We start from the raw sequence: 23,679 nt of genomic DNA, 5'->3' as shown, positions 1-23,679 counted from the left end.
TCAGCAACCCAGTGCCACCATTGGAGGGGTACTTCATTTTCACATAGACAGTAGTGGAACTACTCCAGATTTTACATTAGTGTCACTTTACTGGGGGTGACTTTCAATTTGCTCCATTAGCAGCCCTGAAGCGATGCTGGAGCAGATCCAGCAGGGATGCTGCAGCCTGCCAGGGCTGCAGTGACTCCAGATTCCAGCAGAGTAACCACTGGAACAGGGGAGTCACACAGGAGGGAGGCAGGAGCTGCCCAACCTCTGCTGTCTCCTGCTGGCATGGCACGGGCAAACCCCAGTCTGCCTAGCACAATGCCAGCTGAATTTTCACTGGGTCAGCTGACAGCAGAACATGACTTCAAGTTTCTACAGGATGTGAAAACCCACACTAAAACACAGAGATTGCTCCCGAACATCCTAGAAGGGGTTTTGGAAGAACCAGCCCGTGCTGGCTCTGCTGCCACCAAGGACACCTCGCTGGGGCTCGCATGGGTGGGATGGAGCCACTGTGACACACAAGTGACAATAAAGTGCAACCACTCTCCAGTCCAGGGCACCACTGCACAATGTCCGTCACTGACGCTTCTTCAAGTATCAAATCAAAAAAAAAAAAAAATGAGGTAAAACAAAACTGAAAGAGCAAACAGGCCGCCTCGCCACCCCGGCAGGGCAGGACCAGGCGCTTGATTCACCGAGCAGGAGCCATCGTGCCCTGCTGCCCAAAACACCCCAGCACCAAGGAGGGTCCCGGGGAGGGATCTCAGATTCACAGTGCTATTTATACTCAGAAACCGAATGAGAACTGTCTTCATTCCTGTCCTGACCTATTGCATGGCTTTGCTGAGTGATGAATGCTGGTAAAGGCCACCCCGGCCCCCCGAGGCGGGCAGGGGACAAGGGGCGCCCACCGCGCTTCTCGAAGGCATCTGTGAGGATGCTCCCAAGCTGCAGGAGATCCGTGGGTTTGCTACAGCTGAGCCACAGCTCAGAGGAGAGGAGCAAAGGCTAAACCCAGAGGGAAGCAACTTCCAAGGGCGTTTTCTTTGCGGCACTTGGCTTTGCTAATGACAGCGTTGTCTCTTGGATGTTTCTTTCTGAGTTCTCTCCTTTAAGCAGATTTTTTCTTTCTGAGTTCTCTCCTTTAAGCAGCGAAAGCATCACCAGTACTCCAGAGAGAAGTGCTGGCCTCTCTCTGGAATGGATGGAGCAGCTGGCAAGGGCACGGGCCATGTCCTGCCCCAGTGCTGGTGCCAGGACTGCGTTGCCCTGCCCTGCAGTGCTCAGAGTGGGTCTGCCATCGCATCACCCCCTGCCTGCTGCCAGCTCCAGGAGCCCTCGCTGCTGCCCTCGGCACTGCAGGGACTCAGATCCATCCACAGCCAACACACTGTGCTGGCTAAGAACAGCCTCCAGCCTCCTCTGTGCTCCTGCAGCCAAAACCCAGGTGTGTGCCACGAGTGCCACTGTCCCCTGAGCAGGACAGTGCCAGGGCAGCTGCCAGGAAGCAAAGCTGGGGGATCAGGGATGTCGTGGCCCCTCAGGGCTGTGAGAAGGCCCTCTGGGGCCAGCAGGGGCTTTTCCAAACATCTCCCCCACAGCTCCAGTGCTCAAAGCTGATGTTTGGAGGTCAAGCAAAGAAACACCCAACAAACCAGATCTCCTGGAAGATGCCACGTGCTGAACAAGCGAGCTCATCTCGAGGTGCACAGCCTCTCCCGGGGCAACGCCACCGGGGTGAGAGAGAACCAAGAAAAAGAAAGAAAACAAAGAGGGAACAAACCAACCCTAATGCCCTGACACTGCCCAGTGCAAGGGCAGAGCCTCCTCCTGGCACCTCGCTGCCCTCGAGCTCTGTCTGTCACCTTACAGAGGGGAGATCACCCAATCTTCCTTTCCTTCTCCTTCCCACCTGGGATGGTCCCACCTGCCCAGCCCAGGAGCTTCCCACACCTTTGGTGCTTGGAGAAGTTCAAAAACCAAGAACAGCCCAAGGAAAGTAACAGCAACTTTGAACATTTTTCTGCAATTTCCTGCTCCAAGCCCAAGGCTGGAAGTCAGAATAAGGCAAAAATTAATGGCCTAAAACTTCCTTATTTTGTTCCATGACTAGCCAAATCTGTCTATTTTTATTAAAAAAGCAACATAAACACCCAAACGTATCTTTTTAAAAAAATACATATTATTAGATCCCTTTTTTTTGTCTTTTTTTTCCCCTCTATAAAAATAACTTCAGGACTTTGATTGACAGAAGGTACCAGTTGGTGGTTGTTATTTTGTTAGGCTTTCGGTCATATATTTGTTTGCTTCAGAAAAATAGTACCAAAAAAAGATGGAATTCCTGGGGAAGTTAACAATGATCGTGTTCACAAGTTTATTTTACATTCTGCTCTGTCTGGGATCACTTGGATCTACTATAGATTAAACAATATGGATAGCATCTACTATTTGAACTAGTTAATTTTTTTAATCTTTACTCTAGGATTATATGAAATAAATTTGAGTGTTTATTATTATTAACATTTTTTTAATACCCATCAAAGCAAACCTTTTTTTTTTCTCATTTTTGGTTAAAAACAAACAAACAAACAAACAGAAAAAAAAATCTTATTTTAAAATGCTTCTTTGAAAGGCAACAGAGCAGAAACATCACCCTGTCATCCTGCTGCTTGGGGAGGGGGAGCAGGGCATGGGCTGGATTTGGGGTGCCAGGGGGACCCCCAGCCCACAGGAGGTGCTGGCTGCTCAGCACATCCCTAAAGCAGCCCTGGGACAAGGTCCTGTGAGACACTTCAGGACATGCTGGAGCCATGCTGAAGTGCTCTCCTGGATTCATGGAAGCTCAGAACCCAGCCAGGGGCACTCCCACTGCTCTGGCTGTCCCTGCCACGGGTGTTCAGCAGGAGCTGTGCCCACACTGCCCCACTGGGGAGCAGATGGGGTGACCTGTTCCCACCTAGGATGGGCTGGAGCTGGCCAGGAGCTCTGTGTGAGCTCAGCCCTGGCTGGTCAAAGCAGCACAGCAAGTGCACAGCTCTGGAGTGGCACAACCTCCAAAGGAATGACCACGGATGTTCTCAGGTCCTGCCTGGCCTGAACACTGGCACCAAACCCTCCTGTCCCTGCAACCCACCCAGCACAGGAAGAGACGGAGCCAAAGCCTAAAGGGGGGCACCAGAGACCACCCAGAGCCCCCAGGAGCGTGTCCAGAGGGTGCCTGTGCCAGCAGTGACCATCAGTCCTGCCCAGGCTGTGGAAAGGACCACAAATCCTGGCATCACACTGGGCTCTCTGCAACCAGAGCAAGGACAAAACTCCTCTGGCTCCCTGGGATGGGATCAGGCTGGCAGTGCTGGCAACAAGGAGGAGGAGAAAGGGGGCTGGCAGTGCCAGCTTTGCCCTGCGAGCGCCCAGCTCCCCACAAGCCCCAGGGAACCAGAGCAGGAGCAAACCCTGCTCCCAAACCCGGGGGGTGGATGGGGTGGGAGCCTGGGATGGATGCTCAGGGTGCCCAGGAGGGGCTGTGCCACAGCCTCCTCTGTGCCACAGCAGGGCCAGGGCTGGCCAGGGCCAGTGTGGGGCGATGCCACCCAAGGACTGCCCCAGAGCCGGCCCCAAGCCAAAACCCACCCAGACCTCGACCCTTTCCAAGGGGGTTCCCAGATGGAGCAGCCCAGGATAGGGGCACAGGCTTGGATTTATAGTGGTTTTTTCTCTTCTACTTCTCTGTTTTTAATCACCTTTTTTTAATCTTTTTTTGTTTTGTTTTGTTTAAATACATCCAACTGTGTTAATTTCTTATTTGTGGAAAGGGCTATCTGCACCATAACTATCACCTTTACATACACACACGCACACACGAAAAATGAAACATATATTAAAAACACTTTTTAAGCAATACTCTGGATACAAATGTATTTTTTAACCTACATATATTCTAAACCTTCTAAACTTTTAAGGATCACTTTATCATAAAATAAAATATCCTTTTTTCTTATAATAAATTACCTAATAAAAAGTATTTTTATTAGCCCAGTTCCTTGCTACATTTACATGTAATAAATGCATTTATTAAAATAGAATATTAAATTATAAAGAAATGTTCTAATTTAAAAATCTTAATCTTTTCCCTCCTCTCTCTCTCTTTAAAAAACACCAGGAAATGCATCAAAATAAACCCTTCAAACACCAAACAAAACAGGTTGGAGTATTTTGATTTCAGAGATTAACAATATTAACAGTCTGAGCCTTTGTATGTATGAAGATTTTTTTTTTTTTAAGAAAGAAAGAAAAGAGAAAAAAATAATAGATATCCCTCCAGCTGAAAAATACTTTTGCAAATGGGAGCTAGGACAAGATATTTTTATAGTATCTCCTCATTAACTATAAATCCAATTTTGGTTCTTTTTTCTTTCTTTTGTTATGCATTATAATACACACTATTCTCTATATAATTTATGTTGATGAGGATGACATCACAGCATGATATTACTTTATCCCTCCATTTCCCTTTGTTATGTTTTGTCACCTGCTCCCCTGCACCATCCCTTGTCCAGCAGGTGCTGTCCCCCCATGGCAGCTCTCAAAACGGAGTTTGGGGACACGGCAGGACCCCGACACAGGGCAGCCCTCGCTCCCACAGCCCTGTCACGGCTCCCTTCCAGGACCCAGGAGGTCACATCCACAAGGAAAAGTCCCAGGATGAGTCCCAAACCCAGCACAGCTCCAAGCCCCCGCTCCCTATGTGCAGCCAGTGCCAAAGTTGGCGGCAGTTTGGCAAAGCGCGAGTGGAAATCCCAGCGCTGAACTGGGAGCACACCCAGCTACCTCTGTCCCCCTGTGGGGCTGAGCCTGCCTGGGCCTGGACACGTCCTGAACAAACCTGGACACGTCCTGAACAAACTTGGACACATCCTGAACAAACCTGGACGGGTCCTGCCCACACCTGGACACGTCCTGAACCAACCTGGACATGTCCTGAACCAACCTGGACACGTCCTGCCCACACCTGGACACATCCTGAACAAATCTGGACACGTCCTGCCCACACCTGGACACGTCCTGAACAAATCTGGACACGTCCTGCCCACACCTGGACACGTCCTGAACAAACCTGGACACGTCCTGCCCAGACCTGGACACATCCTGAACAAACCTGGACATGTCCTGAACAAATCTGGACACATCCTGAACAAACCTGGACACGTCCTGCCCAAACCGGGACACGTCCTGCCAGCAGCTCAGCGCCTTTCAGCACAGCTCTGCCCTCTCTGCTCCCAGCCCTGGGTTTTGGGCACCTGGCCTGGATGCCACTGCTTGTGCCCTCATGTCACTGCTTTGCAAAGATCACCACCACCACAGGCACGGCACAGCATGGCATGGCACGGGTCACCTCAGTCCTCACCCCGGCTCCAGTGGCGCCTTGGGCTGATGCAAACCCCGGGGATCTCCCCATTCCCCAGCCAGGCCGAGGGGAAACCAGCAGCACCCTCTGGCATCAGCCCCCCTCGGGGGTGCCCGTGCCCTGTCATCACTCCCAGGAGCCCACCCTGCTTTGGTGGGAGGTGATTTTGCAGGGTGGAGGTCTCAGGGGCCCAGGCTTCCCACAAGGGTTTTGCTGCTCCTGATCCAGAGGGAAGAAGACCCAGTTTGGCATATGGGGTCCCAGTTCCACTTGCCTCCCTCCAGCCCAAGTGGGGTGTCCTCACGACTTCAGCACCCGAAGGGGGGCATCCCAAAAGCCTGGGAGCGGTCGTGGGGCAGCTGAAGCCAGCGAGGTTCAGGCCAGTTGGTTCACACTGCAAGAAGGGGTCACCAAGGGCATCCTCGTGGTGGGAAGGAAGGGGAGAAGTGCCAGGACCCGGCTCGGTGGGCACTGCAGAAAAGGGATGGGTGCAGGAGGAGGGGGCTGTATTTAGTTATCATTATTGCTGGTGAATTAGACCAACAAGCCATTTTTAGTCACCTACCAAGGAAGATACAAGTCAGAGCAAATAGTTAAGGTCATGGGCATTTTTCTTGTTTTTTGTTTTTATTTTTTTTTTTAAAGATTTTTATATATATACATATATTTAAAAAGAGGAAAAAAAATTACGCAAATTTGTTGTTTAAGCCCCACAACCGGGCTCCTCATGGATGCCAACAGGCAGGGCCCGGGCTGCCCCTCTCTGGGTGCCCCACGGGGCCAGGGAGAGGCCCGAGCCCCCCGAGTTCCCTGCAGCCCCCACTCGAGGCAGAGGTAGCTCTCGGTGCATTTACAGCGCCTGTTTTTTCTTTCTTCCAAAGTTGCTACATCAAAATATGGAGTCGGTGGGGGGTACAGCGGGAAGCAGGGGACAGGGAAAAATCAAAATAAAACAGGGGCCGAAATACTTCTATTCATTTTAAACTAGAACTGCTACATCAAGCTTTTTTTTAATATATATGTATATGTATATATATATGTGTATATATATATATATATATATAAAGGTTATTGGAACTGAAGATTTTATTAAAGGCCAACTTGGAGACTTGAGTAGGAGCCTCATCTGCAGAGAGGGGCAGCCCCCGCAGGACAGCCCCACTCCGGTTCCCAACAGCAAGCACTGCACGTTTGTTTGGGTCATGATTCTTTTTTTTTTTTTTTTTTCCCTTCTTTTTTTTTCTTTTTCTTTTTTTTTTTTTAAAGAAAGGGGTTTGTCTTTTTCTCTAACATTTTTTCAGCATGCAGGAGGCTTTTACATCGTTTTCGCTTGTTAAGGTGAGGGAAGGAGGTACAAGGAGCAGAGGTGAGCCCCCTGTACCTTCCCCATTCCCCACCCCCTACAGTCAGTGCTAGAACAGGTCCCCCCACCCCAGGTCCCCAACACAGGGGTCTCCTTCCCCCCTCCCCACTCCCACCCACCTCTTCACAACCTGGCATCAAATAAAGACATTGATCAAGAACTTGCTCACATTACCACGAACAGACTCCACTCGGCCAAGAACGACTACTCACTCACTAACACAGCGGCCACCGCGGCTAAGCCTCCAGCTCAGCCCCTCCAGCACCAACACCAACGTTTCTGAACGCCCCTCTGAAGGGTGGCTGATCCCCCTGCCCACCCCCCCCCCCACCCCCCCCCCCCCAGCTCGTGCTTCAACCACTCTCTCTACATCAGCGGGAGAATTCTGCGCCATGAACAGATAAAATACAGCCCTGGGGTGGGGAGGGCAGGGCAGGATGGAGGAGGTGGCACTGGGGAGGGGAGAGGTTCCCGGAGAACAGCAATGTCCCCCTCTCCCTGCCCTTCCCTTCCCTTAACTGGGACCAAACTGAGGCCAGATTTTGAATGAGAATGGGTCAGTTTTAGGAAGGATGTGGCCGGTGCTGGCCAGGGCTCCTTTGCTGAGCCCACACTGCCACGGGCAGGGACGGCTGTGCCCCAGGACAATTCGGGACATGGGGGCTCTGGGGGTTCATCCAGAGCACCCCAGCCCCCCATCACCCTACAGGCCCCACACCAGAGGGTGCAAAACACGGAGCCTTCCCCCGGGAAGTGCTCGCGTCCCAACCCGCTGCTGGTGTGAAAGGCTGTGCTGCAGGGCCGGGACAATCGCCTGGCCAGGGATTTCCTGGAGCTTTGGGGAGGAGGGGAAAACCAATCCTGCCTGATGGTGTCCCCTTTGCACAGCATTGTTACTTTTGTCTTTACTGTTTCCAAAACATCAGCATCTACCACAGCCTGGGAACACTGTGCACCCCTCCAGTCTGCCCCTACGGAATCTATTACTGTCGATGCAAAACAGTGGAGGCATCCCATCATCCCACCATCATTTCCAACCCTTCAACTGCTATCTGAAGATCAAAAGTGGATCTTTGTCAGCACAGAGCACCAGCAGCACCTGCCCCAGCACAGTGAGCTCAGCCCTCCAGTGACTGCAGCCACGGCTGGCCCGAGCCCGCTGTGCCAGGGCACAGGCAGCAAACCAAGCAGAAGGGAGGATGTTCCCAGGAACATTACCACGATGAAAATAAAGTCTCCTGTAACTGAAGGGAATAAAAAATCTCAGGTGATTTTTTTTGCTTGTTTGTTTGGGTTTTGGTTGGTTTTTTTTTTTTTTTGATGTTAGAACTGTCTCTGCCAAGTTGTAAAACTTGTTAGTTCAGTTCTAAATCAGGGTCCAGGATCTGTGAGCAGAAGTTGAGGGGTAGGAAATGGGGAAGTGGTGATAGTGGGAGAAAAATTATATATATGAGTTTATATACACATATATATATATAGGTGCTTGATTAATTAAGTGCCTATATATATATATATACACACATATATTTATAGCTGGGTGTACTGGTACTCAATAGGTCAATCCAACACATTTTTAACATCACAGTATTTTGGCATCCACAGACCAGCTGAACAAACCTGATGGAGTGAAGGTGCTGGCCTGCACCTTGCATGCGTTGGCACGGGAGCCAGATCTGAAGCCCATCCTCTCCCACTTCCCAATGGTTTTAAAGTATCTCATTTAACAAAACCAGGAGTCTTGAAATGATTAAAGGATGTTCAACAAGGCAATTTTTTTTCTGTTTTGTTTCGTTCTGAAAAAAATATAATATATAAAAGAGGCCAACCTCAGGAAGATCCAGGAAAAGGACAGCTGAAGAGGTTTTGGTCCATAAAGAAATACTTTTTCTTCTTTTTTGTTTTTTTCCCCTACTTGGTTTGGGTAACAAAAGTTTTGGTCCAGTTTAAAAACAATGACAACAAAATTATCTCTATAAACTCGGGGGTTTTTTTGCTCTCTGTTGGGATGCATGTTGGTTTCATATGGGCTCATTTGCCTGTATTGCATGATCGTCTCTCTTAGGTTTTGGTGCAATAGGTATGTTTTTTAAGAAAAGAAAAGCACAATGTTCTCTGTGTGTGTGTGTGTGGTGTGTGTAGCTGCAGCTGGCATCACTTGGAGGAAAGAATGAAGAGTGACCTACGGAAACGTGGAAGTCGATGCACTCCCCCCATGGACGGGAACTCGGGAATGCTTTGGAAATACCCTGTTAGTGACTCCTGATTGGACTGATGAACAAATCCCTGCTTGGATAAGGAAAAAAGAACAAAGTTCCAGACTCCACGGTGGCTCAGAATAACAAAATAAATGCTCGTCGCCTGGTGTGATCCCAGTAGGTTCTTCAAAACCTTCTTCAGTTTCACTGGCGTCGTTTTTATTTCTTCACCTTCTTTTTTTGATTTTCTTTTTTTTGTGTTTTTTGTTCGGTTTTTTTTTAGAAAAAAAGGAAAACAATAAAAGTTCTTTAGCTGTGATTTTTTTTTTGTTTAAATCTTTGAGGTAATACAGTTGTGCCCTCGTTCTAACAGGTTCCCAGAGGTTGATGGTTTCTTTCTTGTTCTTCCAAATCCCTGTCATCCGTTTTCCTTTCTTTCTGTTGTTTCTTTCTGAGCTCCCAGTTGGGCCGACAACCCTGGGGGGAGGAGAGTGGGGGCTTCAGGCCAAGACAAAGGTTGAAGGTGGCTGGAGAAAGGCTGGCAGGGCCCTCCCTGCATCCCTGCTCCCTCCCCGGTTGATCCGGGTGGCCTGGCTTGGTCATCACCAAGAAGTCCCAATCTCACCACCAAAAAAAACTGAACTAAACTGCTTTGCTTGCGAGATCCGAGTGTGCGTTCTGAGTACTTGGTTTACAAAAGACATTGCAGGCTGGAGCATTGTTCGCCCTTCAAAATTTCTGGCTTTGCTATTCATTTTAATTTTATTATTCACTTATTATTTTTTTAAAAAATAACATACATTGCTCGTAAAATAATTTCTTTTCTTTTCTTCTTTTTCTTCTTTTCTTCTTTAAATTAATTTATTCTTTCATTCTTTTTTTTTTTTGTTCTTCAGATGTCATTATTATTATTATTATTATTATCATTATTATTATTATCATCATCATCATTTTTCTCTCACGGACCCCTCCCCACTCTCCCTTTCTACCCCCACCCCCCCCAATGCCCTGCTCTGTCTCTTTAGGAAAATATTCTAATGGCCTGAGTGGCTGCCGCGTGGCAGACGGGGCACTCGGGATCAGTCCTCTCGCAGATCCTCACGGCACACTCCATGCAGAAGAGGTTGTGGCCACAGGGCACCAGCGCGGCCGTCACCTCGCTTTCGAAGCACACCATGCACTCGCGGCTGCTGCCCACCGACGTCCGGGCGGCGGCGGGCGTGCCCAGCTTGGAGAAGCCCTGCAGCGGCTCCCCCTGCGACCGCCGCGGCAGCCCGGACAGGCCGGGCTCGGGGATGGAGGAGGACGGTGAGCGGTGCGAGTTGGGATGGATGGCGCCGGTGCTGCTGGAGCGCTGCTGCTTCGAGAAGAGCACCGAGACGGGGTTGGTGTTCTCCTGCCCGGCCCACATCGGGGCCCCTGACTCCGGCACCCCGTAGTACAAATCCTGCTTGTTCACACCGTAGTTGGGGAAGAGGTAACCGTAATTGAAGTCGTTTTGGTCGTTCAGCCGGGGGGTCTCGTAGACGGGGTCAACGGAGCAGTCGCCGATGCAGCCCAGGCTGTTCTGGCGGAAGGTGGAGAGGGGCTTGCAGCCCGGTGCCGGCGTGTGCACCCTCCAAGCCTCCGAGTAGCGGTTCTCCATGCCAGAGTCGGGGCTGCTGGAGAGGAAGTCGTTCTCGTTGTTGTACTCCAGAATCTTGCCCGTCCTCACCGCGATGTGCGTCTCGATCTCCTCGCGCGCACGCTCCACGTTGCCCGGCGCGCCGGTGATCTCGAAGACGGGGTCCCGGTCTCGGCTGGGTGTGATGATGTAGGTGTTGGTCTGCTGCTGGATCCTCTTGATGGTGGCTCCCTTGGGGCCCACCACCAGCCCCACCACGCGGTAGGGCACGCGCACGCGGATGGTGACCTGCCCCGGCAGGGTGGGCGCGCTGCCGAAGGTGGTGCCCGCCTTGTTGCGGGAGGCCCTGATCATGGAGAAGTGCTCGGCCGCCGAGATGATCTCCCGCCGGGCCATGGCCACGTCCTCCCGCCGCCCCGTCACCATGAAGACCGGCTCCTCACCCCGCACCGGGGTCTTGATGTAGGTGTTGGTCTTTGCCCGCAGGGCTTTGATCTTGCAGCCTTGGGAAGAGAGAGAAGAAGGCACAGCAGTTAATGAGGCTGCCCCGCCACTCACCCTGCTCTGCAGGGCACCGGGCTGAGTGGCCACAATCTCCTGTGCCACCTGGCAGACACCGTGCAGGACGTGGAACAAGGGAAAGGCTCTATCCCCCTAACCCTGAGGGGAAATGCCAGAGGGACGTCCACCCTCACCATTCCCAGAGAGTCCACCCTCACCATTCCCAGAGCATGGCACACCCTCAGGAGTGCCATGCTCCCCCATCCCCCAAAACGGGGATCCCCATTTTGTGTGCTGCAGCCCACCACACCATCCCCCCCCCGGCTGCCTTCCCTCAGCAGTCCCTAAGATCTCCCTTCCACCCACCCTAACACCACGGAGCAATGGGGGATCCACCCCAGGTGTCAGTGGTCTCTGTGACAAGGCCTGTCCCCAGAGCCCCAGGGAGCCCCTTGGCCACCTGGGGAGTCGCCTGCCATGACTCCAGAGAGACAGAGGATTTTGGTACTACTGAGGAGGTTTTGGGGTGAATACCATGAACTTCAGGGGGACAAGTTTGGAGGGGAGTTGCAGAGATGCAGCAGTTTGGGGCTCCCCACTGCAGCTATGGCAGTACTGCAAATGCCAGCAGAACTAGATGGCCGGGGTAGCAGGAGGCCAGGATTTGCTGTGGGGCTGAAACAGCAAGAAATGGGGCAGGGCTGCCCTCCTGTGAGCCCCAGAGCAGGCTGTGCAAAGACTCCTGCTCCAGGTGCTCAGATCCTCTCCTGAGATCACTGGCCAAGTGGTGCTTTTGTGTACCAGTATCCACATCCCAGAGCACACTGAGCCCATTCCCCAAATCCTAGAACCAGCCAAGCCCATTCCCCCAGCGCCTCACAGCTCAGAAAACAGCCTTCTGCTTTCCCAAAAAGGACAAAGGACTTTCCAGTGTGTTTTGGCTTCTAAATGATCTTTTGGAGGGTCTTGACCCAGCTGGTTGGCTTCAGGTACCCAGATGACACCAGGATACCATCAAGCAACTAAGAGTTTTTACAGATGTGGCACAGTTCTCTAAATTGCTCCTGGACCCCTCCGTGCTGCTGTCCTGCCCCTCAGACCCTCTCTCAAAAAGCCTCACTCGGTGCCCCAAGACATTTCTAAAGCCTGGCACCAAGCCCTGGGGGCTCCTCTGCAGGAGGTGTGCTCTGAGCTCAGATCTCAAAGGAAAGTTAAAACCTGTGACTCTCCAGTGCAGATGAAGTGAGGTGAGCACTTTGATGCGGTTTCCCAAGGATTTGGGTGGCTGATGCAGGGCTCACAGAACCAGAGGAGAGGGACACAGCACTGGGACTTCTGTGAGATCCCCCCAGCACCTCCTACCCCACTGTCCCTCCTCAGAAAAGACTTTTCCTCTGACTACCTGACACCAGCAGGCTTTCCTCCACACACTGCACTGACACACACTTCAACACACAATGACCTGAGAACAATGCCTCTGCAACCACCAGATGCAGATTCCTCAGCTCCTGGGCTGGGACATTATTATTTATGCAGATCCTGATAAATAACAGCCCCTCTCAGGCTGGGAGCTCAGGGCTGCCACTCACACACAGCCCCTCTGGTGAGACACAGGCTGGTGACATCGGGGTGCTCCCTGGAATGCCAGCACCCCGTATTGCTGGCAAGAACTGAAGCCCACAGCTGTGGCACTGGAAAGAGCCTGGTGCCACGAGAGCTGGCACAAACGGCTCCCTGGGCTCACAGGCACCGCGGCAGCCGCTGCATCCAGCAGTGCCCGGTGTGGAGCACGCTCAGCCCAGGCAGCCGTGCCCACAGTGCTGGCACTGTGTGGGCACTGGGCACTGCACAGCAGGGGCATGGGGCACAGCATCGTGTGGGCACCAGGCACGGCACAGCAGGGGCATGGGGCACAGCATCGTGTGGGCACCGGGCACAGCACAGCAGGGGCATGGCACCGTGTGGGCACTGGGCATGGCACCACAGAGGCATGGGGCATGGCACTGTGTGGGCACCAGGCACGGCACAGCAGGGGCATGGGGCACAGCATCGTGTGGGTACCAGGCACGGCACAGCAGGGACATGGGGCACAGCATCGTGTGGGCACTGGGCACGGCACAGCAGGGGCATGGGGTACAGCACTGTGAGAGCACTGGGCATGGCACAGGCACAACACCACAGGGGCATGGGGCACAGCATCATGTGGGCACTGGGCACAACACCATAGGGGCACGGGGCATGGCATTGTGTGGGCACCAGGCACGGCACAGCAGGGGCATGGGGCACAGCACCGTGTGGGCACTGGGCATGGCACCACAGAGGCATGGGGCATGGCATTGTGTGGGCACCAGGCACGGCACAGCAGGGGCATGGGGCAGAGCATTGTGTGGACACCAGGCATGGCACAGGCACAACACCACAGGGGCATGGGGCCTGGCATCATGTGGGCTTCAAGCACAGCATGGGCACAACATCACAGGGGCACGGGGCATGGCACCGTGTGGGTACTGGGCATGGCACAGGCACAACACCACAGAGGCACGGGGCATGGCACTGTGTGGGCATCGGGGATGGGATGGGCACAACACCACAGGGGCACAGGGCATGGCACCATGTGGGCACTGGTCATGGCATGGGCACAACACCACAGGGGCTAGGGGCACGGCACCATGTGGGCACCAGGCATATCATCGCATGAGCACCGGGCATGGCACAGGAGGAGCATGGCACCACAGAGGCACCCAGCATGGCACCACGTGGGCACTGGGCATGGCACGGCATGGGCACGGCACCACAGGGACAGCAGGCATGGCACAGCATGGGCACCGGGCACAGCCCTGGCCAAGCGCAGGCACACACGGCCCCTGGCACAGCTGTGAGCCCAGTGCCCCTCGGAGGGTCTTGGCAGGAGCAGGGGACACACGCTAGTAAATCAGAACTTCACCGTCAACTCCCACTGTGATTTTTAACTCCTCGGAGCCACCTCAGCTCCCGGAGCCTCATTTCCCATTTCTGGAGCAGGAATCGCTGTCTCCTGCCTTGTGCTCCTGCAAAATTTCCTCTCAGTGCTCCACATCACAGCACTGCTGCATTCAACCCATCTCTGAAACAGGAATTCCATGTTCCTGGGGAATGGAAATGCCAGATCTGGCACAAAGAAGGATCTGGGAAAATCCCCACATCCAAACCAAATCCACCCCCTGCCAAATGCAGCATAGCTCACGGGTTACTCCCCGGAGTTTGCACCGTGAGGTACATTTGTGATGCTTTGTTGAGTAAAGTTTCCAAACACCAGTGGTCACCCAGTTTGTGCTATCAGCTCCCAGGAAACTCAAAGAACAGGACCTGATGGAGCCAGGCACAACTCAACTGTAGGATAAACCCACGCAGGCAAAATCCATAAAAAAGGTGCATCCCAAGGAGAGCTGGATAAAACCCTAAGAGGTCACCCATGCCCTCTGGCAGCCCTGGCAGGGTGGGCTGTCCCTGACCCACTGCTGGCAGACATTTCCCTGCCCCTCTCCTGTGCTGCTCCCTCCCTCTCCAAAGAGGGAGATTCCATCTTAGGAAGATTAACCGAGATGCCACCATTTCCCCAGGGATATCACCAGAGCATCACATGGAAAAGACAGGGGGTGTTCACAGCAAGCATCGAGCTGAAAATGCCTCCCCGTGCATCACCCCGGGCTGCAGGAGCTCCGTGGAATTCCGCAGTGACCCGCGCTCTGCCTCTGGGGCCAGGCTCACTCTCCTGTGCAGAAAAGACCTCGGGCAGGCGTGTGGCAGGGCTAGCATTGGGGCTGGCATTGGGGCTGGCATTGGGGCTGGCACTGGGGCTGGCACTGGGCTCCACGCTGTTGTCAGCTGTGGGACAATGACAGCGTGTGGGGGACAGGGATCTGAGCCCGGCAGGACAGGAAACAATCACAGAGCCGACAGGGAGGGTCAGGCAGGCAGAGCTGTGACAAAGGACCAGGGCTTCATGCTGGGGACAGATGGAAGGGAGCAGTGGCAAGGAATCCACATGAATGAGGGCAAATGTAAGCACGTTACACGAGCTGGAGGAGTGGGAGGGAGTTGGGGATGGAGCAAAGGTGGTGGAAATTGAGGGAGAGGCACACCCTGATCCCTCCAAAGGAGGAGGAGAATGAGGCGTGTGGGAGCAAAGCCAGGACACCCCAAAAGGGCAAAAGGAAGGTGGGCAAGGAGAGAGCACGGCGAGAGGGAGGGGAAGGAGGATGTGGAACGGACAAAAGGACGCGTGGTGCAGTCGGTGGTGTGAGAAGGGGGGGAGGAGGGAGGGTCTCTGTGCAGGCCTGCAGACGGGAAAGCCAGCTTTGTGGAGACAGACAGATGGGGATCCTGTGCTTAAAAACAGGAGAAAATCACCTCCCAGGAAATTAGACCAACTCCAGCAAGCCCAGCAGGCTCAGTGGCCCTGACCTCCAGCAGCTCTGAACTGGCACAGACAATGGCCAAACCATCAGCAGCCCACATCCAGAGAACTCCACAACTTCCAGGGGTGCTGCACTGGTTTACATCAGCTGAAACCAGGCTGGGCTTAAATTGATTTACTCACTTAGTGCCAAGGCCCCGGGCCCATCTCAGCCCCATCCCTGACTGCTTTGCACACTAAAAAGGGGCTGAGCCTCCTTTGAGATCACCCTGCTCTGATGGAGCACAGCTGGATCAGGATGTGGCCCGTGACATCCCAGCCAGATGGGCAGCACACTCCAGTGTCCTTTTTCCAAACAAAATTTCTCCTGCACAAGGTGGTTTTTTGACACTTTCCCTTCATGGATAACTGAAATTTGAAAACACCGTGTAACAAAGCATTTTACTCAAGGGATTATTCAAAGGGGAGGGAGGTGGAAGGGAGGGAATGGCCTGGCAGTGGTGTCAAAATGAAGCCAAGGGAAGAAAGGAACTCGTGAAAGCAGCACTAATACATAACTTGGTGTATGTTCTCCTCATTGTGGCAGCACACAGACATCAGCGTGTCGATCCCTGGCAGACCCCTGCCACTTAGATTTTTATATTAAACAGAGAATTAAGCCCTTTCTCATTGTGTTTCCACAGCCTACCTTCTATTATCCTGGTTTTGTCAATAATGCAGATCCCAAAGCATTGCATGAAGGAGGCTATAAGCTCAGTTCCTCCTCTCACCCTTTTTTCTCTTTAATTTTACTGATTACCAATTGACTCAAAGTAAACGTGTTTGCAAATTACCTGAGTACATCACAAACATTCCCACACAGGACCAAACCCTGGAGGAGTGGAGAGCCTCTGGTGCCCAGACCAGTCAGCTAACTGGAATTAATCCGCAGAGCAGCCATCTCTGGCTGAAAACAGAGAAATAAATGGAGTCTAGACATTGCCAAGATGGGTGGTGGGGGTCAGGGGGAGATCTGGATGCACAGCCACCTTCTCTCTCTCTTTCCCCTGCATCAGGGCAACGAATCCATCAAAATTAACAGAGAAGGCTCTAGGAGCTAGGTTCACCTCTCCAGCAAAGACAGCTGCTCACAAGGGACACCAGGGTGCTGGATGCATCTGATCTAGCTGTTGTTTCCTTGGCATGAACCCATCCCAAATGTTCTCCCTCTGAGCAGCCCCGAACCAGTGTGTTTTCAAGGGACCTCAGCAGGGTTTACCCCAAGGCTCCCAGGTGCTGCTCCATCAGTGGGCAGAGGATGATCAGAGCATGGGAGGGATGTGCCCAGCACAGCACCACGGTGACAATGCCACCAGGACAGTGCAGTGGCACACGCAGCTCTGCCTGTGGAGCAGATCCCTCAAATAATTTCACTTTGGTCTAAATTCAGAGTTAGACCTGCTGATGACCTTCTCCTCAGTGCTGGGACAAGGCCAGATCCTGCACAGGTATATTCTGCTACTGATGCAGTCTGGAGACTCCCACCTGCAACCAACTGGCACCTCCAGCCCAGGAGCACGACCCTGACCCTGGAAACACCAGAGGAGCTGTACCAGCCACAGCAAACAGCTTCGGAGCCAACCCCAAGGTGGATCTTTTTGTTTGATTGACTGCGTTGTGGTTTTATTTTGGAAAACACTCCCCACAAATCACTCCAGGTCCTGATATTTCTTGTTTTCATCAGATACAAAGTAATCTCTACAGACAAAAGCTTTTTAAGCCCTCTTCTCCTTCCTGGCAAGGCACGTTACACTGCACAGATACAAATTACACCTGCAAATACCCCACGCAGTCCCTTCTGGCACTGCTAGTGGGGTGCAAGAGGGTCTAAGGGCAAATTAGAACTTGGTCTTTTTTTCTATTGTAGTCATAAAATTGAAGAGGATCATAAAATAAACAACCCTCAGCTACCTCGGGTAAGGTGGGGCGTTCTTTTCCCCGTTAACATGAAAGCCTCGTTAAAAGACAAGCACACAAAGAACTTCACAAATAAACCCTCCTGACGGCCTGTGGGGTAAGGTTTTGCTGCATTGAAAACCCGATGAAAGTGGTGTCAAAAAACACAAATGCACACAAAAGGACCACAACCAACCAACTAAATCTCTTTGCACGGAGGGTTTATTGTCCTGATGATGCAAGTTGTGTTTACAAGAAGGGGAAAAACACCACCCAACACACCATGCCAGGAAAACCAGCCACTGCCTCGTTCCAGCGCGGCGATTTTACGCTTTTTCACATTGTGATGAAAGTTGTTTATGAAACAAAAAAAAAACCAAAAAAAAAAAAAAAAAAAAAAAAAAAAAAACCAAAAAAAAAAAAGAAAAAGGGGAAAAAACCCCACTGAAACACCCAACAGAATCAAGCCCAGCGGCACAGACAATCCCCGCCTTGTGCGGCGGAGGAAAGTTGGGAAGCGAAGCCCCCGGCCCCGGCAGCGATGCCCGGCGCGGAGTGGGTGTGCCCGTGGCACGGCTCGGTCCTGCGCCGCGCCGGAGCCGAGCCGGGGCCGGGCAGAGAGGGGGAAGCGGGGCATGGCGAGCGCAGGGGGACGCGGGGAGGGAGGGAGGGGGCTGCCAGACAAAGGCGGGGGCCCCCACCCAATGACAGCACGCTTTCCCACTGCCCTAGATTCCGGGCGGCTGCGCTGCGGCGCGGTTCACTCGGTCAGCGCGGCACCGGCCGCCCGAGCCCGGCGCGGGGAGCGTGCGTGTCTCCCGAGAAAATTCCCTTTGTCTCTCCCCCAGACCCCTTCTCTCCTCCCACCTCCAGCTCAAACGGCACAAAGTCGATCCCGCTCCGCACTTTTCCCGGTGTAAATTCAGACCAATTCTCATTAACACTTTGTAACAACCCGACACCGACTGCAATCTCTCTCTCCCGTTCGGGCCCACCCAGAGCCGCCGGAGCGGTGAACGGAGGGTGCCTTCAGACGCCACCAGATCGGGTGGCTTTCGATCCAAGATTTCCATGAAGCGAGGAGACAAGAAGATCTGCCCCCCTCGCTGCTCCTCGGATGCTGTACATACATCCACCTCCACAGGGTGGGTGGGGGAGCTGCCATCATCAGACTTCCTCAATGGAAAAGGCTTCCTCGGACTATTTTTAAATGCTGAAAGCATTGGAGCATGTTTGGAGCTACACAAAGAACCCAATCACCTGGGTTTAGTGGAGCCTCTTGTTATTTGACTTCACCTTGCCAAGAAAGAGCAATTTATGTTAAGATCCTCTCTCGCATAATCTCATTCCTGGTGACAACAGGCTGGTTGGAGCAGGCTGGAAGATGCTGCATCAAAGGGTGTCTGTGAGTACAGGTGACAATGGATGCTATTACTGTGATGAGACCAAGAACCCTTAGAAGGACCAAAAATTCCTAGAGAGTCCAAAAATCCTTACAGGGAAAGTCTTATCTGGGAGTGGGCGCAGCACGAAGCCAAAGCAACCCCACAGCTTCTCCCAACACCTGCACACACCAGGCACACAAAGAACCAGCACCGTGTCTCCCTAACCACAACATCTGGCCTTAAATGTGCCCTTCAGCCTCTCCCCTGGCTCCACCGACAGCAGCCCAGCCTGTCTGTGGGAGCAGGCAGAAAAGTTGGATACAAATCTTGATCTGACTAATCCACACCCACCTCGGGTCACTTCTAGGGAAGAGCTGCAGCACCTGACGATTTCTGCCCCTTCCTAATTTCACAGTCTGCACAACCAAAACACAGTGGCCTTCAGACACTCTCCATTGCTCCCAGCACCCACACCCCACCTCAACCCACATCCCTCCATGTCCCACCATCTCCAAAAAAACCTGCTGCAAACCCCTCCAGTGCTTTGTCTTTACAATTTCACCGGCATGGCCGTGAGAGCCAGCACAGCCACGGACAGGCTATTGCAGGCAGGACACCCACAATGAGCGGGGCCAGGAGGAATACAAGGGCCACCAAGCTCCCTGATGTGCTACACAGGCCCCAGGGAGAACTGTCCGTGCCATGGCACACGCCAGGAGGTTTGGTCACCCAAACTCAGCCCAGCTGGAGTTCATACATGTGCCAGGGCAATGGGGGATGACCTGCAGGAGCCCTGACTCAGGCAGACTCGCCCCTGCCCCTGACATGTCCCATAGGCATGGAGGTCATGGCTCCCCCTCCAGCCAGGGAAGGAGTGTCACTACCAGCCGTGCCCAGGGGCACCAGTCTGAGGGATTCTTGTGACTTCATTCCCTCATTCTTCCTTTTCCAGTTTCCTGTCCTCCAGTTTGCAAAGCAGCCCTTGGCACATCCCACCAGCCACCCCGCTTTTTGCCACGGACCCTGGGGCACCAGGTGGAGCAGCCAGCCTGGCCAGTTCCCACCGATCCCCCTTTCCACAGCCCACCCACCACCTCACCCCAGCCAGTCCCCCAGCCCAGCCAGCTCGTGGCTCAAATTCAGAGCACAAAGCAGCCCCAGCACAAACTGGAGCAGGGCTTCCAGCAGGCCATTGGCTCCTCAAGGGCACGTTCACAGCTCCTGGGGAAAACAGGAGCTGCCAAGCTCAGGTTGAGTTCCTGCAGCATCCTTGCTTGGAGTGAAGCCACCCCCTCTGCCACGATTACACCTCTTCACAAACCACCCTTACAGGCATTCCAATAAAAATACATCAGGCTTGAGCCTTATTTACACTTAGGTGTCTTTTCAGTCCTTTGGCAAAGTGAGGGGTGACCTGATAGCAGGTGGAATTCCTGTGGCCAGGGCCCCTGAGCCCAGACCCAGGCCTCTCATGCCTCACCTGCCTGTGAGGAACACTTTAATAGATGGCTGATATTATTATAAAATAATCTGAAGGGATAGTGTGTTTCTTCAGAAAGTAATAAGTAGAAGAAAAAGCTAAACCCTGTTACCAAGTAAAGCTGTGAAATAATTTTTTTTTCATTATTACTTTTTTTCCCCCCTCCCTTTTTCAAGATGTTTGCCACCCCGTTCAAAGGTACCCATAAAAACAGTTGTTTTCCTAGAAAACCATGTGCAACAGGAGCAGTACTACCAAGAGATGACACTCTGGCATTCTGGGATTCCTGGTCAGGCATCCATGAGAGTCCAGGAGCCAATCCCCCTGGTAGCCCCACACCCAGCTCCAGGCCCTCTTAATCCGGCCTTCTACACAAAAACAAGGCACAGGAGACAGTGGAGACATTCCTGCAGGCCTTTAGAAACAAGTGTGGGCCATGATCTGTACTGGAGTGAAGAGCCATAGCTCCAGGGACTGTGCTGAAGGAATCCCCAGCACAGGATCCATCCCACCCACCTCCATGGTGGGGCACAGACTGCACCATCTGCCCCACCAGCCAAAGGAGCACAGCCACAGAGCACAGCATCCCCACAGCTCCAGCACACTGACATTTCAGCTACCCACATGTGGGAAAACCTTCAAACACACAAAAAATGGTGGAAAAAATCCAGGTCTCCACGTTCCTCTCCATCGCTCTGGACACAACAGGCACGTGCTGTGTTCTGAGCACATGAAACACACCCCCTTCTCAGGAGTCTGGGGCAGCGCTGAGATCCTGGAAGAAAACAGCCCTGGCACATTTCCCCTTGGTTCCGCCTGCCGAATCCTCTTTCCCAACTTTATTAAACAAAGGGGGCCTGATTCTCCATGGCCTCACACGCACTAGTGCAGAGTTGGTGCTGAGCCCCACCGGGCCTGCCCGCGCTCCCCTCCCGGCAATGTGAAGGCAGCACAGGGAGGATCAGGATCAGGATGGGAGCCAGTGGGATCTCCCGGGCCAGACCTTCACCCCCTCCTGCCCGTCTCCCCAGGTCCCCAGTGAGGGGCCCCCATCCCAGTGTGAATGCCAGAGCAAGAGCTGCAGACGCCCCGAGTTCTGGGGAGGTCAGCACCCCTGGAGTCCTGCTCACTCTCCATCCTGGAGAACCGGGACCGGTCCGTGGAACCGGACCCTTGCTCCAGGGCCGGGAGCAAGCAGAGCCTCCGCAGGCCCCATTGTTCCAACTGCACGCCCTAGCGTCAGAGATGTCCAGCAAGGAGCCATTTGTGTCCCTCTCCCCGTGGCTTCCCCTTGCCCACCTCAGCCCTTCTCGGGGCACTGGGGGTCATCACCCCCCGGCTCCCACCACAAACCCCCTGCTCAGGGCCCTTCGATCCCAATCCACGGGGGAGCATCTGCCCATGGAGCCGCAGGCTCTGCCCATCGCACTTCCAGAGCGTCAAGTTACTTGTTCAGAAAAAGAAAGAAAGAAAAAAAAAAAGCCCAACACTTTGCCGCACTATTATTATTTTTTTTTTCTCTGTAGCGACACAAAACTTCTCTCAGCAGCGCCGTGCCCCGACTCCCGCAGTGCCCACGGGAGGAGCGGGGCCCCGCACCGCACACCCGGGAGTGGTGGGGGTGGGCGAGGGGTGACTTAAGAGTGGGTGTGGTATGGGGATATTATATATATAGATAGATATATATATGTAATTTTTTTTAAAGCCCTCCTCCATTCCACCTCGCTCCGAACGGAGCCGTGAGAACAAAAGCATCACTGTGGCGGCGCGCGGGCAGCGGCTGCGGGGGGCCCACGCGGGACGGCGGGTCCCGCTCCGGGGTCCTCTCGCTCCGGGGTCCCCCCGCTCCCGGGGGCGGCGGGAGGAGCTCGGCTCCCACCCGCTCACCGGCCGCTCGGACAGAGCCCGGCACCACCACACCCCCTCCGCCCGGCCAACAAAGGGGGACTCCGAGGCGCGGGGCCGGGCTCAGACTGCACCCCCCGCCCTTCCCCCGCCTTATTCCCAGTTTTTTTTCTTAAGGAGAGCGCGGTCGAGATCGGCTCTTCGGCAGAACCGGAGAGCGGCGCGCGGGGCTCCGGTGCCGGCCGCCGGACAAGCCCCCGCAGCATTCCCACAGAGCCCCATCCCACCCTTCCCCAGAACCTCCGTGCCGGGAGCGCGGCCACCCGCCCACAGCCCGGGAGCCCCGGTCTTTGTCCCCGGCGGGGCCGAGCGGCCCCGGCCCCGAACAATGGGCGGGATGGAGCGGCGGGGGCGGCGGCGGGGCCCCCCGGCAGCGGGGGAGTGTCCCGGGGCCGGCGAGCGGCGACACCGGGGGAGATCGGGGGTACCGGGGGCCCGGCGCTCACCTTGCCGTCCCACGATCTCGGCCACGTGCTCGGAGCTGGGCACCGGGACGCACTCGGTGGTGTTGGAGCTGCTCTTGAGCCGCAGCTCGGCCTCCTTGTAGAGCGCGCACAACTTGGGTTCCGCCGCCCCGGCGCTGGGCGCCGCCGAGCCCTTCGGGGCCGCCGGGGGCGGCGGCGGCGGCGGCGGCGGCGGCTGCTGCGGCGGCGGCGGCGGCGGCGGGGGCTGCTGCGGCGGCGGCGGCGGCGGGTTATTGTTGTTGTTGTTGCTGTCCTCCACCAGCACCACGGCCGAAGAGGAGGAGGAGGAGGAAGGCTCGCCTAGCCCCAGCAGGCAGAGCTGGTCCAGGGCGAGCTGCAGCGCCCGGTCATCCTCAAGCAGCGCTCTGTCTTTGCCGCTCCCACCGAAACAGCCTAAATCGCCGAAACCCCCGTTCCTTTCCATTATCCCTGGGACTACCAGGCTAGGCATGGCTAACAAAGGCTTGGGAGGGGGCTGGGGGCTGGGGGGGGGGGGGCGAGAGGAGGGGAGGGGGGGACACAAAGAGCTCGGGAGGGAGAAGGGAAAAAAAAAGGCAGAGAGAGAGAACGAGAGAGAGAAAAGGACCCTCCGCCCCCCGCCCCCCGCCTGGCCAAGCCCCTTTCCCGTGTAACCCGAGCCCCGCGCCCGCCGCCTCCACCGCGGTCCCCCCGCCGACGCCCCCGCCCCCGGCCGCCGCCGCCGGGGGGTGCGGGGGGTGCGGGGGGCGCGGAGCGGAGCGCGGCCCCGCGGGGGGAAACTCTTTTGTTTGAAGGCGGCTGGGCGCTGCGGGAGCGGCCCGGCCCGCGGGCTGATGGGGGATGTAGTCCGGTGGCGGCACACCCCCGCCCGCGGCGGCGGGGAGCGGGGCGGCGGGAGCGGGGCGGCGGCGGCCGGAGGGCGCGGGGGCAGGCAGTGTGGGGAGAGGGACCCGCTGTGACACTGCGAGGGGGATGTGGGGACCCGCTGTGACACGAGTGGATGTGGGATGTGGGGTGTGGGGAGCCGGCCGGGACAGGGTGAGGGGGCTCCAGGGGA

The 23,679-nt window shown here is 54.7% G+C and overlaps 1 protein-coding gene across 1 annotated transcript; it reads right to left on the bottom strand.

The window, feature by feature from the left end:
• Positions 1–7,788: 7,788 nt before the first annotated feature.
• On the bottom strand, positions 7,789–23,117 carry MEX3A (mex-3 RNA binding family member A). Its single transcript, XM_030232299.2, has 2 exons — positions 22,626–23,117; positions 7,789–11,080 (listed from the first exon to the last, which is right to left on the bottom strand). Exons 1-2 carry the CDS (start codon positions 23,092–23,094, stop codon positions 9,975–9,977), a joined length of 1,575 nt encoding a protein of 524 aa, XP_030088159.2. The 5' UTR covers positions 23,095–23,117; the 3' UTR covers positions 7,789–9,974.
• Between the last annotated feature and the right edge of the window lie 562 nt (positions 23,118–23,679).

This window comes from Serinus canaria, chromosome 25 (assembly GCF_022539315.1).
Source record: "Serinus canaria isolate serCan28SL12 chromosome 25, serCan2020, whole genome shotgun sequence".
NCBI lineage: Eukaryota > Metazoa > Chordata > Aves > Passeriformes > Fringillidae > Serinus > Serinus canaria.
This window is presented reverse-complemented; position numbering and strand designations above follow the sequence as displayed.

Coding starts and splice junctions, on each gene's coding strand:
- MEX3A (XM_030232299.2), bottom strand. CDS start 23,094: ATGCCTAGCCTGGTAGTCCCAGGGATAATGGAAAGGAACGGGGGTTTC. Junction 11,081..22,625: donor CGAGATCGTGGGACGGCAAG/GTGAGCGCCGGG, acceptor TCTCTTCCCAAG/GCTGCAAGATCAAAGCCCTG.